An 18,364-nucleotide genomic window follows, 5' to 3' on the forward strand; every position below is an offset into this window, starting at 1 on the left:
AACAGATACAATGTTGCGATCTCTATATACAACGCTATTGGTTTAGTAAACCACAGGGCTACCTGGGCCCTTATATTATCCATTCACGCAATAACTGATAGTGGCTACCATATCATCATCAACCGACATCAGATTGTTTCATAAAAATGAGTAATCTCTTATAATGTATGTATTTTCAGCATGAAGGCATAATTTGACATGATATGAGTTGGCCTAATTTGTTTATTTATGTCAAAGACCTAACCTAGGCTAATTTAATAAAATATTTGCTTATGTTTCACTGCATTTTATTTTTCATTGTTTCTTTATAGGCTACATGTATTTTTATTCTGCTGCTTTTCTCCGATGGAATGGAACTACACATCCCGATGTGCGCCTGGTTGTGTGACCCCGGCCAATCGAGAGCGTGTGATTTGGCGCTGACCGAGACAGACAAGGCCCAAAGCAGGGCGATTTTGTTTCAGCTAGAGGAAGAGGGAGCAAGTGAAATTGAAATACAAAAGGGGCGAGATTTATTCATAATTCCCACAGAGATTCCGCAAAATACTAGGCCCCTTTAGGTTCTACAGCCATAAGACAAGACATGGGGACCGAGCAATGGCTGTAAATTGCCCCTATTAATGAATTGCGTTAGAAACGAGGAGGCCTGCACTCTGTTTTTCTCTTTTTGTAAATTGCTCAAGGAAGCGCAGATATCTGGTGTATGTGTTTAGAATGGGACACGCTGAAGGTAATGACATTTTATTTTACTACATCTCGCGACTCTCAGTATTTCTTTCTCGTTGATAATCAGCTTGCTGTTATTATCGTAACGGTGCATTTAGCCGTGTAGATTTAGGATATTGTTATATCCTCGTTTTCTTCAAACGAATGATTGAGGTATAATCACGGTAGACAATTTTGATTTAAAGGCGCAATGGCAGCCATATTGGTAACAATATGTAGCTTCGTTTGCCATCGTGTTTCTAGTCTTCCGCATCGTATTGAAATGGCAACATAAATCAATGTGTTGACATTGCGGACGTGCCAGAATACAAGAACATCATCTCGGCTTTTGATACGTGTTTTTATATTGACAAGCAACATATTTGATTTGCCAGTGTTCATGCAAGCTAGCTAACTTAACACATAGCATTTGAACGATGCACAGCACTGCTGCTAATGATGCAGTTCAATCACTCAGTGAAACAATGTAACAATATTTCAGTCCGTCTGTGTATCGTTTTCGTCAATAAAATGACCCCAGTTGTACAGTGTCTCAATTCGTGTATGCAAAGCTGGACCGCGTGATCTTTACTGTATATTCTCATCCAGCAGCTGTAGCTGTAATATATGTTAATAAAAAACCATTATTTTCCCTTATATCACCTTGTGAATGGCAGGAAAGTCTGCTTAATCTGAATCAAATCAAGGTTCAGTCTATACCAAAAAATACATATCGATTCAAGGTTATTTTGTGCATGTAACAACGTTATGACACTTTCAATTTCACTTTCCAATTTCAATATGACACTGTTACATTTCGGAAGCCATATATTCATGCATTATCACTGTATTTCGTTCTGTCTCATCCAGGGCATGGTAAGCTTGGTCCTTAGGCAACCCTGTCAGCCCTTTACACCCAGAGCAGTTTGACTTCTGGATGAAATGCTTAGTGCTTGCCTTTACCGTAATAGTACATTGCATTGATTGGTGAATGTTTAAGATCCAACAATAGGATTTATTTAAAAGTGAAATTAAGGATTTCCCATATTTTGGCAGAGGCTAAAAAAACAAATTGTATTAGGTCCCCATGGTCTAGTTATACTGTGTGAACTGACCAGGAAAAACGGATACTGTAGGCTGTCACTGTAGTGTGCTCATAAAGGCTATCATGTTTTTCCTGATCAGGTCACAGGGTCAGAATAACTACAACAGAAGTCAATTCTTAAATAACCACAACATGGCCAACTACCTAGCAATCCATTCCTTATTAGTCCTTCAGAGCTGTTAATTGTCTGTGTTGTTTGAGTGATGAGTTGGACTCTTTGGCTGTGTTTACACAGGCAGCCTATAATTCCGATAGTTTTCCACAATTTTTTATTTTTTATTTTAGTTTTTTGTGTACTTTTACCCCTTTTTCTCCCAAATTTCGTGATATCCAATTTGTAGTTACAGTCTTGTCCTATCGCTGCAACTCCCCTATGGACTCAGGAGAGGCGAAGGTCGAGAGCCATGCGTCCTCCGAAACATGACCCTGCCAAGCCGCACTGCTTCTTGACACACTGCTCGCTTAACCCGGAAGCCATCCGCACCAATGTGTCGGAGGAAACACCATCCAACTGGCGACCGATCAGATCAGCTCCTTTGCCAATAATTGGGCAAAAGATCAGAATTGGGCTGCCTGTGTAAACACAGCCATTGGCACTCTTGAAGTTGGCTCTACACTACTGGCAGGGATCTCTCCCATTAGACAGACATTACACAGAGGTACTGTGGCCTAGCTCACTCAGTCAGTGTTTCCCAAAACGGTGGTCTCCCTGAGGGGTAGACAAGCTAGCTCCACAGGGGTTTTGAAAGAGACAATAATCTGTAATGACAGATTTTGTAGTCGTGTATGTCCTTAAGGCATTTTTATCTCATAGCTAGCGTGATGATCAACATTTTGGTCATCTGTACATGAACATTTACCAGTTGAGTATAAGGACACGAATAACAACTTTATTAAATTAACGTGAATGAGAGATGACCAGCCTTAAAAAATATGGGCAAAAGCGAAGCATTCAGCAGACATATTTTTGTATATTCAGTGCATGCTGTGCAGGGAGCTCTTAGGTCTTATTATGGGAAAGACTAGAGATTTCAAGCATGTGAAACTGGAGATCAGTTTCATTATTTAATGTAGCAAGGAGATATAGCACAAGCTCTCCTCAGAACAGTCTATGGCTTTCCTTAACAGTAGGATTAGATTAGACAGTTCTGTTATCATACTGTATGTCACTTTATTTCTCTGACTGTGATGATTGATTAAATGTTCTTACCTTATCAAAAAAGAGAGATGCACAGTTGTAGATCAGATTATGTTGTCTTACAGTCATCATCCTCTCCATTTCCCCTTAACATCATATCAACCCCTCTCCTATATCTTGGTCCTCCTCCAGGTCCAGCCAGAGAAAAGGACAGTTAAGGATGCAGGAGCACAACAATGGATTTCTCCTTCTCTTTCATGCAAGGGATCATGGGAAATACAATTCAACAACCCCCTCAGCTCATTGACTCAGCCAACATCCGGCAGGAGGGTGCATACGACACCGGCAGCGATGCGGGCGAGGACGGAGCCCCGTCCTACGACGCTGCCCTGGAGGCAGAGTTCTCCTACCCGCCCTCGGCCTCCGAGGACATGCCACCGGTCTCCAATGGTTACCCCCCTGGGCTGGGCCTGTACGAGCCCCAGGCCAAGTTCTCCATGTACCCCCAGTTCCCCAACGGCTCGGCCAATGGTTACGGGGCCATCCGGGGATATGGCGAACACTGCCTCATGCCTGGGGAGGGAACGGTCCTGAGGGCCCCTGTCCTCCAGGAGAGACCCCCCTCCCCTCTGTCTCCTCCTCCACCTTCACACCCCCACCTCCATCACCCTCACCACCACCATCCTCATCACTACCACCCTCACACTCACCCACACAGCCCTCCACCCCTGCCCTCCCAACACCACCTCAGCCCGTCACCTCACCGCATGTCCCATGTACTCCCTCCTCCTCCCCCGTTACTCCTGCCCTCCACCAGCCCTCCCCCGTCCCTGCTGGACAGCACCCCTTCCTCCCACCCTCCTCACACCCCCCCTGCTCCCTCCATCGAGGTCCTGAAGAAGACCAGCTCTCCAGAGATCAAGCTAAAGATCATAAAGACGTACCAGAACGGGAGGGAGCTGTTTGAGTCTGCGCTGTGTGGAGACCTGCTGCAGGAGTCCCAGGCCAGCGAGGCCTCCCAGAACCACCGCAGACATGAGAGGAAGAAGGAGAAGAGGAAAAAGACCGCCAGGGAGCAAGAAGAAGGAGAGGGGCAAGACCAGGAGCAGCTACAGGGGGGCACTGTAGGGCAGGCCAGGGACATGCAGCTCCAGACCCACACCCAGGCCCAGACCCAGCCACAGGAGCTGCCTGTGGGGCAGACAGAAAAGCCACAGAAGACCCCCATCAAAGCAGAGCCCAAGACACCTAAGGCATGTGTTGGTTTGCTGCTACTCTGTCGGTTGAGGTCATCCAGTGCAATTGAGTTACTATTCAGTACTAAAAGAGTAACCGTTTCAACAGTTTCAGACATCAGACAAAGTAATGAGTCAGTGTGTTATTGCTTACACCCATCTGATTCTTTAGATCTACAAAAAGTGTCTTGGGGGTAGGGCATGACTCCTGTCACTAACTGAGTGTGTGTGTTTTCTCTCCCCCTGTACTGTAGGTCCAGAAGCAGTACCCTACAGTGATAACAGGTACAGGCTGCTGTAAGGACCACGAGGTGGGGGACCTGGTGTGGGCCAAGGTGGGCACCTACCCCTGGTGGCCCTGCATGGTCTCCTGTGACCCCCAGATGAACGTCCACACACGCATCAACACCCGGGGTAAAAATTATTATACTCGTGTCATCTTCCAGATATCCAGCACCTGTAGACATAACTGTTTAAAAGCCTCTAACTGCTGTATGTCTGTGTCCTTCCGGGCCCTCTAGGTCACAGGGAGTACCATGTGCAGTTCTTTGGCAGCGTGGCGGAGCGGGCCTGGATCCATGAGAAGAGGGTGGTCATGTACCAGGGAGAACACCAGTTTGATGAGCTGCAGGCTGAGACGCTACGCAAGACCACCAACACCGCAGAGAGACACAAGGTAGAGACACAGCACTGCCTGGCCTGACAAGTATACCCACCTCACACTCTTGACACCGGTTTAAAGGGAAAAGGGCTGGCCTGTTTTCGAGGCTTGCACCATGACTTTTCTTCGAACATGAGATTTACAGTGAGGGAAAAAAGTATTTGAACCCCTGCTGATTTTGTACGTTTGCCCACTGACAAAGAAATGATCAGTCTATAATTTTAATGGTAGGTTTATTTGAACAGTGAGAGACAGAATAACAACAACAAAATCCAGAAAACGCATGTCTAAAATGTTATAAATTGATTTGCATTTTAATGAGGGAAATAAGTATTTGGACCCCCTCTCAATCAGAACGATTTCTGGCTCCCAGGTGTCTTTTATACAGGTAACGAGCTGAGATTAGGAGCACACTCTTAGTGCTCCTAATCTCAGCTTGTTACCTGTATAAAAGACACCTGTCCACAGAAGCAATCAATCAATCAGATTCCAAACTCTCCACCATGGCCAAGACCCCAAAGAGCTTTCCAAGGATGTCAGGGACAGGATTGTAGACCTACACAAGGCTGGAATGGGCTACAAGACCACCGGCAAGCAGCTTTTTGAGAAAGTGACAACAGTTGGTGCGATTATTCGCAAATGGAAGAAACACAAAATAACTGTCAATCTCCCTCGGCCTGGGGCTCCATGCAAGATCTCACCTCGTGGAGTTGCAATGATCATGAGAACGGTGAGGAATCAGCTCAGAACTACACGGGAGGATCTTGTCAATGATCTCAAGGCAGCTGGGACCATAGTCACCAAGAAAACAATTGGTAACACACTACGCCGTGAAGGACTGAAATCCTGCAGCGCCCGCAAGGTCCCCCTGCTCAAGAAAGCACATATACAGGGCCGTCTGAAGTTTGCCAGTGAACATCTGAATGATTCAGAGGAGAACTGGGTGAAAGTGTTGTGGTCAGATGAGACCAAAATTGAGCTCTTTGGCATCAACTCAACTCGCCGTGTTTGGAGGAGGAGGAATGCTGCCTATGACCCCAAGAACACCATCCCCACCGTCAAACATGGAGGTGGAAACATGCTTTGGGGGTGTTTTTCTGCTAAGGGGACAGGACAACTTCACCGCATCAAAGGGATGATGGACGGGGCCATATACCATAAAATCTTGGGTGAGAACCTCCTTCCCTCAACCAGGGCATTGAAAATGGGTCGTGGATGGGTATTCCAGCATGACAATGACCCAGAACACGCAGCCAAGGCAACAAAGGAGTGGCTCAAGAAGAAGCACATTAAGGTCCTGGAGTGGCCTAGCCAGTCTCCAGACCTTAATCCCATAGAAAATCTGTGGAGGGAGCTGAAGGTTCGAGTTGCCAAACATCAGCCTCAACCTTAATGACTTGGAGAAGATCTGCAAAGAGGAGTGGAACAAAATCCCTCCTGAGATGTGTGCAAACCTGGTGGCCAACTACAAGAAACGTCTGACCTCTGTTATTGCCAACAAGGGTTTTGCCACCAAGTACTAAGTAATGTTTTGCAGAGGGGTCAAATACTTATTTCCCTCATTAAAATGCAAATCAATTTATAACATTTTTGACATGCGTTTTTCTGGATTTCTTTGTTGTTATTCTGTCTCTCACTGTTCAAATAAACCTACCATTAAAATTATAGACTGATCATGTCTTTGTCAGTTGGCAAACGTACAAAATCAGCAGGGGATCAAATACTTTTTTCCCTCACTGTATGTAGTAGTGTACATACGTACAGGTATATGGGATTGTAGGTGAAGTAATGGGTATGTATGGGATTGAGCTGGTGTGGTGATTATGTTTTGCTGATATTGGCTATTTCGAAGAAAGGGCCTACTAAACTTAGTTGAATGCACTGACTGGATATGCTCATTTGCACCCCAGTATCTCTATTTGCACATCATCTCTTGCACATCTATCACTCCAGTGTTAATACTAAATTGCAATTATTTTGCACTATGGCCTATTTATTGCCTTACCTCCATAACTTGCTACATTTGCACACACTGTATATAAATTTTCTGTTGTATTTTTGACTTTATGTTTTGTTTACCGCATATGTAACTCTGTGTTGTTTTTTATCGCACTGCTTTGCTTTATCTTGGCCAGGTCGCAGTTGTAAATGAGAACTTGTTCTCAACTGGCTTACCTGGTTAAATAAAGGTAAAATAAAAATAAGTGTCTTCAAAATGTAATTAAAATGTGTGTGTGTTTGTGTCAGCTGATGAAGCCCTTCCCCCAGAGAGAGCGTGCTCAGTGGGAGGTGGGCGTCGGCCATGCAGAGGACGCCTTCCTGATGACTCAGCAGGAACGTATCGACAACTACACCTTCATCTACGTCGACCCCGACCCCAATGCTCCCCCACCCGCCAAGAAGACCTCAACCAGGACCGCCGGTCGTACCCAACGCTCTTCTATCGCAACAAGTAAGAAAGAAGAAGTTGCAGTGACATCACCGGACCGGGCGGAGCCATCCAGAAGACAGCCTTGTAGGCAGTGTAGTGTTCCTAATGCAGATGACCCAGCCGTCCCCCAGACCTCAGAGAAAGACCAGAGCTGTGACCCTGGCCAGCCCAGCCCCCCTGCCCGGGAGGCCCTGTCTGAGGCAGGGGGAACCCAGGAGTCCCCTGCCCCTGTAAGGGCCTGGAAGACAGCCGCTGCCAGGAAGCTGCTGCCTCTCTCTATTACCATGAAGAAACTAAATGTGGAGATCACCAAGTGTGACCAAGTGTGGCCTCTGCTGCAGAGGAAAGCCCTGCCCTCACCACGGAGAGAGAGAGAGAGGGAGGAGGGAGAAGGCCGACAGGCTGACCTGGGATACTGCTCACCAGAGGTGGGTGCTCTCTATTGGTCTAGACTCCCTAGTTGACAATGGTGATGAATGTTGTTGTTGTTGCTCTAAACTGAATTGAAACATTATTTCTAAGTGGAGTTTTTGTTTCTCCAGCAGGGCTGTGGAGTTAAACCGGAACCCAGTCCAGAGGAGGAGGAAAAGAGGGATGAGGGAGAGGAGAAAGAGGACAGGGAGGAGAGGAGAAGTGACCAGGAAGCATCACAGCACACCTCCTGTCCTGGGTCTCAGCACAGCACCCCACCAGGTACGTACATGTGTTTGGACGTTTTCTGGGTCCTCTGGTGATAACGGTTGTGAATATTCTGTTGGTGTGAATATGTTCCCCATATAGCAGAGGTGTTTAACCAGGTGTCTCCTTCCGGTAGGTTCTCAGGAGCGTAAGCAGCAGCGCAGGTCAGTGAGGAGCAGATCAGAGTCAGAGAAGGGCTGTGAGCCCGTCCCCAAAAAGAAGACTAAAAAGGAACAGGTACCAACCTGCTACTACCACTGTTCCCCTCTGTAATGTACCATACTGGTGGTTCTGTCACTCAGTTCTCTAGAGGAGGATCACAATACAACAGAGAGATCTGAAACAGATCTCTTTTTCTGTCTCCCTGCAGGGTGAGATGGCTCCTGAGACTACTCTGAGAACAGGCTCACAGAAAGGTAGACTCCAGCTCAGTCCTATGCCTCTCTCTTTCCCATCCTGCTCTAAGCATACTGGCTTTGTTTAACGTGTTGGGTCATAAAAAGGGAAGCAGTGGTGTGGAGGTGTGTGTTAACCTGTGATGTGTGTGTGTGTAGGAGCCAGTGAGATCTCGGATGCCTGTAAGCCTCTGAAGAAACGCAGCAGAGCCTCCACAGACGTAGAGATGGCCTCCTCTCAGTACAGAGACACATCCGACTCTGATTCTAGAGGCCTCAATGATCCCCAGGTAAACACACACACACACACACCAAGCTTTCAGTACTGAGACACCTCAGACCCTGACTTTAGAAGGCTAAATGACCTCAAGGTGTGTATATATATATATATATATATATATACACACACAAAGCCCACTCTCTCTTGTGTAGAGTCTGTTTGGGAAGAGTTTGGACAGTCCAGCAGCAGCAGATGCAGACGCGTCAGACAGCCAGTCAGTGGACTCCAGTCTTTCCAGACAAGGAAGCAGCACAGCCAAGAGAGACACTGTCTGCCAGGTACGCCACTGCACTCCTCTCCCATCCCCTCCTCCTTTCTCCTCTTCTGTCTTTTCACCAAATTTTCTCTCTTCCCCTCTCTCTGTGATCATTTTAGAAGAAAGCAGAAGAAATATACACTGAACACAAATATAAGCGCAACAGGCAACAATTTCAAAGATATTACTGAGTTACAGTTCATATGAGGAAATCAGTCAATTGAAATAAATAAATTTGGCCCTAATGTAATCTATGGATTTCACATGACTGGGAATACAGATATGCATCTGTTGGTCACAGATACCTTTAAAAAAAGGTAGAGGAGTGGATCAGAAAAGCAGTCAGTATCTGGTGTGACCACCATTTGCCTCATGTAGTACGACACATCGCTGTTGATTGTGGCCTGTGGAATGTTGTCCCACTCCTCTTCAATGCTCCCGAGTGGTGCAGTGGTCTAAGGCACTGCATCTCAGTGCTTGAGGCGTCACTACAGACCCCCTGGTTCGATTCCAGGCTGTATCACAACCGGCCGTGATTGGGAGTCCCATAGGGCGGCGCACAATTGGCCCAGCGTCGTCCGGGTTTGGCCGGTGTAGGCCATCATTGTAAATAAGAATTTGTTCTTAACTGACTTGCCTAGTTAAATAAAGGTAAAATATTTTTTAAATGGCTGTGCGAAGTATCTGGATATTGGCGGGAACTGGAACATGCTATTGTACACGTCGATGAAGAGCCTCCCAAACATGCTCAATGGGTGGACATGTCTGGTGAGTATGCAGGCCATGGAAGAACTGGGACCTTTTCAGCTTCCAGAAATTGTGTACAAATCCTTGCGTCATGGGGCCATGCATTATGATGCTGAAACATGAGGTGATGGCGGCGGCTGAATGGCACGACAATGGGCCTCAGGATTTTGTCACGGTATCTCTGTGCGTTCAAATTGCCATCGATAAAATGACATTTTGTTAGTTGTCCGTAGCTTATGCCTGCCCATACCATTACCCCACCGCCACCATGGGGCACTCTGTTCACAACGTTGACATCAGCAAACCGCTTGCCCACACAACCCCATCTGCCCAGTACAGTTGAAACCAGGATTAATCTGTGAAGAGCACACTTCCTTCTCCAGTGTGCCAGTGGCCATCGAAGGTGAGAATTTGCCCACTGAAGTCGGTTGCGACGCCGAACTGCAGTCAGGTCAAGACCCTGGTGAGGATGACGAGCACGCAGATGAGCTTCCCTGAGACGGTTTCTGACAGTTTCTCTGTGTAGAACTGTAAGGTGTATGTATGGAGAGGGTTGGGTGTTTCTATATCTTCCTCTGTGTGTAGATCTGTGAGGTGTATGGAGAGGGTCTGGTGTCGTGTGAGGGAGACTGCTGTCGGCTGTTCCATCTGGAGTGCCTGGGTCTCGCCTCCATACCCGAGGGCAAGTTTACATGTCTGGAATGTAGAAACGGTGAGACATGGCATGATGTCGCAACACATACACGATGCATTTACATACTAATCATTACTAGACCTACACAACCATTAGACATGTTCTCTTTAATTGCTCCTTTAATCTTTACAGTATCATTTTGGCTGAAATGGTTGAAAGGATTATTTAAGTTATTCCAGGACACATCCTTCTACTTTGTGAATGCTGATGAAGCTGTGGGTGTGAACAGAGAAGACTGCTTAAGCCCTGATTATGCAAATTACCTTACAGACAAATATTTCTGTGTGATTTCAACCCGGCAGACATGAGAGATTTCTCTGATGGAGGAATGAAGAGTAGACTGGCATTCACCTCTCTCTCTCTCTCTCTCTCTCTCTCTCTCTCTCTCTCTCTCTCTCTCTCTCTCTCTCTCTCTCTCTCTCTCTCTCTCTCTCTCTCTCTGCTCTCTCTCTCTCTCTCTCTCTCTCTCTCGCTCTCTCTCGCTCTCTCTCGCTCTCTCGCTCTCTCGCTCTCTCTCGCTCTCGCTCTCTCTCTCTAGGCTCTCACTCGTGTTTCAGCTGTAAGGCAGGGGGAGGGGAGGTGTTGCGCTGCTCAGTGGTTGGCTGCGGGCGGTATTACCATGACGACTGCGTGCGTAAACTCCCTGGCACTGTGGGGGGTGGTACAGGCGGGGGGTTCCGCTGCCCCCAGCATACCTGTGCCACCTGCTGTCTGGAGAGAGACCTGCACCAAGCCACCAAAGGTAGGGAGGAAGAACACTGGTCTAGATGGAGAGGAGCGGATGCCACTTTAGGCTTTTGACATGGCCCCTCACATACTGTAGGTGTTAGTCTCTCTTTGTCTAACACTCGTCTCTCCTTCCTCTCCCCCTCCCCAGGACGTATGATGCGTTGTCTGCGCTGCCCTGTTGCGTACCACACAGGGGACAGCTGTGTGGCAGCGGGCAGCGTGGTCCTCACCCACCACATCATGATCTGCAGCCGCCATGGCATCGCCAAGAGGAACGGCCTCCTCTCCTCACCCGTCAATGTGAACTGGTGCTTCCTCTGTGCCCGAGGTAAGCTCTATTTCCCACCTTAGACCTCCTGTAGGGACCCACCCTGACTCACTCACCCTTTCTGTGTCCCAAATGGCACTATATTCCCTATATAGTGCACTACTTTTGACCAGGGCCCCTGACCCATTGTCTCCCGAAGGGGAGCCCCGTGGCTTGACAATGTTTGACTGGAGGACAGAAGGAGAAGCAGGAGAGAGGGATGTGGCTTTGTTCTCCCCCTGAGACTTCTGGACACAGTGTTTGAGTGAATAGAGCCCTAGCTCCAACTCCTTCTGTTCCTCTCAGGTGTAAGGGTTAGCCAGCGCTCCCCCTCTCCAAATCTAATCCCCTCTAATCCAGTCTTCTCTTATCATTCAAACTGTATTTATCCCCCTAGTGGTAATTGATGTGTGTGATGCTCTCTGGGACCACAGAGGCTTAGCTGGGGAGACTACTGGTGTTGGTTGATCTTTCTCAACTCAGTGCTCCTCAGTAGTCCTCAAAACCGCAGACTCCTATCCCAGGGTAAGGCGGCTGTTAGACCTGGGCTAAGTGCAGTGTGAACGTGGCTATTCGAAGAACTGGATATCTAACATTGTCTAGTTGTGTGATGGTGGAGATTCATTCAACCTTTATGATAGTTACGATGCATTCTCCTGTTTGTAAATGTATTTGTGACATTTGACCATTACTGTTGTCTCTGTTGTACTTACCATTTGGACCTGATGTGGTAGTGCCTTCAGAAAGTATTCATAACCCTTGACTTATTCCACATTTTGTGTTACAGCCTGAATTCAAATGGATTAAATATTTTTTTTTCTCACCCACCTACACATAATACCCCATTATGACAAAGTGAAAACATAATTTTAAAAATGATTGGAAATGAAATACAGAAATATCTCATAAGTATTCACACCCCTGAGTCAATACATGTTAGAATCACCTTTGGCAGCGATTACAGCTATGAGTCTCTTTCTGGGTAAATCTGGATTATACAATATTTGTCCATTCTTTTTAAAACTCTTCAAGCTCTGTCAAGTTGGTTGTTGATCATTGCTAGCCATTTTCAAGTCTTGCCATAGATTTTCAAGCCGATTTAAGTCAAAACTAACTCGGCCACTCAGGAACATTCAATGTCGTCTTGGTAAGCAACTCCAGAGTATATTTGGCATTGTGTTTTAGGTTATTGTCCTGCTGAAAGGTGAATTTGTCTCCCAATGTCTGTTGGAAAGCAGGCTGAACCAGGTTTTCCTCAAGGATGTTGCCTGTGCTTAGCTCTATTCCATTTATTTTTATCTTAAAAAACTCCCTATTCCTTGCCAATGACAAGCATACCCATAACATGATGCAGCCACCACCACGCTTGAAAATATGAAGAGTGGTGCTCTGTGATGTGTTGTGTTGGATTTGCCCCAACGTAATGCTTTGTATTCAGAACAAGTTAATTTCTTTGCATATTTTTTTGTTGTTGCAGTTTTACTTGATTGCCTTTATTGCAATCACAGCCGTTAAACTCTGTAACTGTTTTAAAGTCACCATTGGCCTCATGGTGAAATCCCTGAGTGGTTTCCTTCCTCTCCGGCAACTGAGTTAGGAAGGACCCCTGTATCTTTGGGTGTATTGATACACCATCCAAAGTGTAATTAATAACTTCACCATGCTCAAAGGGAAATTCAATGTCTGGTTTTTTTATCTACCAATAAGTGCCCTTCTTTGCGAGGCATTGGAAAACTTCCCTGGTCTTTGTGGTTGAATCTGTGTTTGAAATTCACTGCTTGACTGAGGGACCTTATCGCTAATTATGTGTGGGGTACAGAGATCAGGTAGTCATTACAAAAATCATGTTAAACACTATTATTGCACACAGTGAGTCCATGCAACTTATTATGTGACTTGTTAAGCAAATGTTTACTCCTGAACTTATTTAGGCTTGCCATAAAAAAAGTGGTTGAATACTTATTGACTCAAGACATTTCAGCTTTTCATTTTTTAATAATTTGTTAAAATTTCTAAAAACATAATTCCACTTTGATGTTATGGGGTATTGTGTCTAAGCCAGTAATCCATTTGAAATTCAGGCTGTAATACAACAAAATGTGAAAAAGTCAACGGGGGTGAACACTTTCTGAAGCCGCTTTATATGTACTGATCTGTGCTTTTACAGTGCACTCCTCTTACAAGAAATACATCTGTTCTGGATGATTAGACTTTTCTAACTGATTTGATTACGGAGTACATTGTAAGTGTAGAAATATTTTGGTCCCCATGGGTACCAAAAGCAGTTGATTCTTATAAGCGGAGTGTTCTATTGGGACAACTCTTTAGTTTACTTTTACTCCTCTTTCTCTCTCGTTTATGTGTTCTAACAGTGTATGTGTTCTTTTTCTCCTGTGGTATCATGGGTACTGTAGTCTGATTGCGGCTCACCCAGTCTCTTCCTGTGTGTCTTGTGTAGGACTGTTAGTGCAGGACCTTACTGACACCATATTAAGTTCATATGCCTATAAGTCCCACTACCTTCTGACTGAGTCAAATCGTGCTGAGTTGAAATTACCTATGATTCCCTCTTCTTCGTCAGCTACCAAAAAGAATATTGGGAAAGGTAACAGAACTGTTTTACTCGCTCTCCCGTTTCCCACTGGTGTGTGTGTATGTGTGTTTGAATATGTCTAGACTCTCCACAGTTGATTTGATGTTCCTCCTTATTGCTTTGTTCTGCCTCTAGCTTGTGAACAATACAGTCTGCTGCCATTAACGCTACAGCAGGGCTTAAAATACATGTTCAGGGACCCTAACATGCACTGGTTCAACCAGGAACCAGTGTTAACGGCATTAAAAGTGAGCAAAGCTCATCTCTGTGAAGCTGTGGAATGTGACACTCCTCTCCAATACAAACTCATTTAGCAGACGCTCTTATCCAGAGCGACTTAGTGAGTGCATACATATATTTTTTATATTTTTCATACTGGCCCCCTGTGGGAATTGAACCCACAACCCTGGCGTTGCAAGCCCCATGCTCTACCAACTGAGTTACACAGGCCCAACTGAGCTACACAAAAGGGAATTTGTATAAGCGGACCACAGCACACTGTAACATAACACATAATTTGATTTCATCATCAGAATTGGGAAAGAGGTATGAAAAGAGTGATGACATGTCTCACAGGGTTATTTTACGCCCTGTCTGTATGAGGGGGGGCATGTTACTGCTAGAGGAACACAGCTTCTCTGCTTCAGCACTTTGAGCTTGTCGTCATCTGAAAGACTAATACTAATAGCTACTTTTTCTAACTGCTCACTTGCTTCTTTTTTGCTCTCACTGTACCGCGATCAGCCTTTACCTTGATCGGTCACTGTACCGCGATCAGCCTTTACCTTGATCGGTCACTGTACCGCGATCAGCCTTTACCTTGATCGGTCACTGTACCGCGATCAGCCTTTACCTTGATCGGATGTTTGCGGTCTTGTTTTGCTGTGTTAAGGAGGTAATTGTTACAATAAATATTGATTCTGCATTGAAATGCAGTTAATTCAAATAGGTTATTGCTCATAACAGGTATAATATTCCTCACAAGATCATCAATTTGATGAATAAATCAAAACTGGGAATGTTTGAATAAGATGCTGACAATCTTCCTTCTAGTTGGCATATAATGTGAATTGTTACTCATCAATGATGTTACCCATTTGGCATTTAAAACACTTCCACAACCACATATTTAAATGAGATTCCATAAAGACTATCTGGGGTATGTATAGTGGTGCAGAGAAGTGGAACAAGGAGTGCATGTCAGCTTTGTGCCGTTTCTCTTATATTTTGGTAATTGTTTTTTTTGTGACTTATGGTTTATTTGCTGATTTAATTATCATCGGTGCTATTGCATGTGTGGTGATTTGTACAAGGGGCCTTGTACTCTAAACCTGCCTTTCAGACATTCCACTACACCATCAGTGACTGACTGCTAAGGAAAAAGCAGAGGACAGCATCAATGTCAAGACTACTCTCTTTGATCAAAATTGTGTCCACAACAGCATAGTTTTCATATAGATAAAGCAAACTTTATTATATTGTGGGAGTTACAAATTATTCCACCATTGTGAATCCTTTGGAAAAGGGTCACTTCAGGCCCATATGATGGTCCAGTTCAAAATAAATACCTATCCTTAGACATATCCCATACATATGAAAGGAGCGTATGGGTGTAAGCAATGTCACAATGACTCCTCCAACTCTCTGGAAGACCATATTACTTACTTGGGCCAAATAATTGATATTATATTGACAAGATGGTCGAGTGACCGTATAGTCGTTTTTGTTTAGTTTTTTGTTGTTGCCGAAATGCCACGTGTCCACTTACATCAGTGCATTCCTAACGACCTAACCATTACGAAACTTCTATTTGATCAAATAAGCCTCACGTAGCAAATTAGCAATTACATTTTTTGTTGATCAAATTCGACACGCTCATTGACCTCCATACAAAAATTCCTCACTTCATGGTCTTATTTTCGTGGACTGATTTTGGGCGGAGTAAATCCTCTCGCTTCGCTTCTTCCTCTGCTTGGGCAAAGCATTACTCACAGTGTATAGGTTTGAATGACTGGCATGCCTAAGGATAAGGTTTAGAGTGTGGTGGCCCCTAGTGTCCAGGTGTGGTAGTATGTTCTCTAACCCTGTGCTGCTCTTTTCTCTATACACACACACACACACACACACACACACACCCATGCAGGAGAGAAGCTGCTGTGCTGTGCGTTGTGCCCGGCGTCGTTCCACCCAGAGTGTTTGGAGATGGCGATGCCAGAGGGGGCGTGGTCCTGCAGGGAGTGCAGATTAGGAAGGAAACCCCACTACAAACAGATCGTCTGGGTCAAACTGGGGAACTACAGGTGAGTTGATGCACACCCAAAAGATGTTGGAGAGGTGCTGACTATTGGTATAGTAAACGTACTGTATGTAAAAAATATAATAATAATCATAATGATAGTCGCACACTCCAAATATTCTCCCAATAATTGAATGGATAAACACCAATAGTGTTTACACTTTATGTTATTGAGAGCATATTTAGTGTGAAACTACAGCTGAGGAACAACACAACTCGGAATATGTGGAAACAACATTGTTGCTAGATGCAGAAACAGGATGAGAGTGGCATATTACTGTACACTACGAAGGGTTCATGTATTTCAGAAACTAGTTTTAGAATCAGATGTTTGGCTTAATTGTTAGGAAAACGACAACACTTATAGCTGTATCTTATGGACTGATAAGCGCTCTTTCTTTCCTCATGTTCCATGCTGTCCCCTGTCTGTCCCCATCAGGTGGTGGCCAGCGGAGATCTGTAACCCTCGCCTGGTGCCCCCCAACATCCAGACGCTCCGCCACGATATCGGAGACTTCCCAGTCTTCTTCTTTGGTTCCCATGACTACTACTGGATCAACCAGGGCCGTGTGTTTCCCTACGTGGAGAACGACAAGACCCCTGTCACGGGCCAAATCAACATCAACAAGACCTTCAAGAAAGGTGATGCCGCCTTTGGCTCTATTCTGTGCTCTCTGCTCTGGGCTCTGTTGGTTCTTGAGTGATATGATAGTGCCTTATCCCTGAGTGTGTGTGTGTGTGTGTGAGACAGGCAGAATGTAATTCCATCCCTTCTGTGTGTGTCAGCTCTGGAGGAGGCTGCTCGGAGGTTCCAGGAGCTCAAGTCACAGAGGGAGAGCAGGGAGGCCCTGGAGCAGGAACGCAACTCACGCAAACCACCACCATACAAGTTCATCAAGGTAATACATCCAGTCATACTGTATATAGCCCTACCCTACAAACATATACCTTCCCTACAAATCTTCTGGGACTGTGAAGAGACACACACAGGCACAGATACACGCATATACACACACGATAACATACGCACTCTACACACACACCTATACATGTATTTTGTGTTGTAGATATGTGGTAGTAAAGTAATGGCCTGAGGGCACACACTTAATCTGTTGTGAAGGGTATTATGTTTTTTTAAATGGTGTATAACTGACTTAATTGTGCTTCACCCCTGAAAGAGTAGCTGCTACCTTGGCAGCAGCTAATGGGGATCCATAATAAATACGAAGTCTTGCTTTGCCAAGCAAACTGAGAATTGGCTCTTTTAGCTGAATGAGACCTCTTTAGATCTCATCTGTGACCATGTGTGTTGGTCTGAGTCTTGGTGTGTCCTCACTGACACATTGTTGTCATGTCTCTTTCAGTCCAACAAGCCGGTGGGGAAGGTGCAGGTGCACATAGCCGACCTGTCTGAAATCCCACGATGCAACTGTAAGCCCACGGACGAACACCCCTGCAGCCTGGACTCCCAATGTCTGAACCGCATGCTGCAGTACGAGTGTCACCCACAGGTTGGTGTGTCTGTGTGTACGCATGTGTGTATGCGTGTGTGAATGGTGTTTAAATCAGCCCTGTTCTCCTGTCCTAGGTGTGTCCAGCAGGTGATAGCTGTGAGAACCAATGCTTCTCTAAACGTCTGTACTCCGAGACAGGGGTCATCAGGACAGAGGGTTGTGGCTGGGGCCTCAAGACCAACCAGGCCCTCAGGAAGGTGAGTGAGGGGCGCTGGGGTGGACGTAGTGTGGTGCCCAGGTCTATTTCTATCCTTTGCCACTCATCTTTAAGTGTTCACTGATATTAGCAACACTGTGAAGGCTCCACCTAGCCTGTCATATTGTTTGTACCTATCCAGACCTTTCATATGCGAACGGGATAAGGGTTAGAGACCAAAATGGAAGCGAGCCTGTTGTGTATAGATCAGAGATTATGGTTAATATCCGTCTGCTCAAAAGGACTGTGAGCTCTCGTTCTTCTTGGCTGATGTGAGTAAGATATTTAAGCCCAGACGGCATCCCAAGCCGTGTCCTCAGAGCATGTGCAGACCAGCTGGCTGGAGTGTTTACGGACCTATTCAATCTCTCCCTATCCCAGTCTGTTGTCCCCACTTGCTTCAA

General features: G+C 45.6%; 1 protein-coding gene across 4 annotated transcripts in view; it reads left to right on the forward strand.

Annotated features, from left to right (window-relative positions):
* The first annotated feature begins 440 nt into the window (after positions 1-440).
* Positions 441-18,364, forward strand: part of nsd3 (nuclear receptor binding SET domain protein 3) — a 49,066-nt gene continuing 31,142 nt past the window's right edge. Inside the window, exons 1-19 of one of the 4 annotated variants that reach the window (XM_041901244.2) lie at positions 441-730; positions 3,141-4,201; positions 4,438-4,597; positions 4,705-4,859; positions 7,092-7,703; positions 7,818-7,968; positions 8,090-8,190; positions 8,324-8,369; positions 8,508-8,638; positions 8,781-8,906; positions 10,217-10,343; positions 10,864-11,067; positions 11,203-11,382; positions 13,820-13,966; positions 16,098-16,254; positions 16,690-16,892; positions 17,037-17,149; positions 17,615-17,761; positions 17,839-17,961. In XM_041901244.2, coding sequence (XP_041757178.2) covers positions 3,185-4,201; positions 4,438-4,597; positions 4,705-4,859; positions 7,092-7,703; positions 7,818-7,968; positions 8,090-8,190; positions 8,324-8,369; positions 8,508-8,638; positions 8,781-8,906; positions 10,217-10,343; positions 10,864-11,067; positions 11,203-11,382; positions 13,820-13,966; positions 16,098-16,254; positions 16,690-16,892; positions 17,037-17,149; positions 17,615-17,761; positions 17,839-17,961 — 3,900 coding nt within the window. In that variant the 5' untranslated portion in view covers positions 441-730; positions 3,141-3,184. The remainder of the gene's footprint in view (positions 731-3,140; positions 4,202-4,437; positions 4,598-4,704; positions 4,860-7,091; positions 7,704-7,817; positions 7,969-8,089; positions 8,191-8,323; positions 8,370-8,507; positions 8,639-8,780; positions 8,907-10,216; positions 10,344-10,863; positions 11,068-11,202; positions 11,383-13,819; positions 13,967-16,097; positions 16,255-16,689; positions 16,893-17,036; positions 17,150-17,614; positions 17,762-17,838; positions 17,962-18,364) is intronic. The other 3 variants (XM_045225736.1, XM_045225735.1, XM_045225737.1) reach the window with 3 other exon arrangements.

This window comes from Coregonus clupeaformis, chromosome 16 (genome assembly GCF_020615455.1).
Source record: "Coregonus clupeaformis isolate EN_2021a chromosome 16, ASM2061545v1, whole genome shotgun sequence".
NCBI lineage: Eukaryota > Metazoa > Chordata > Actinopteri > Salmoniformes > Salmonidae > Coregonus > Coregonus clupeaformis.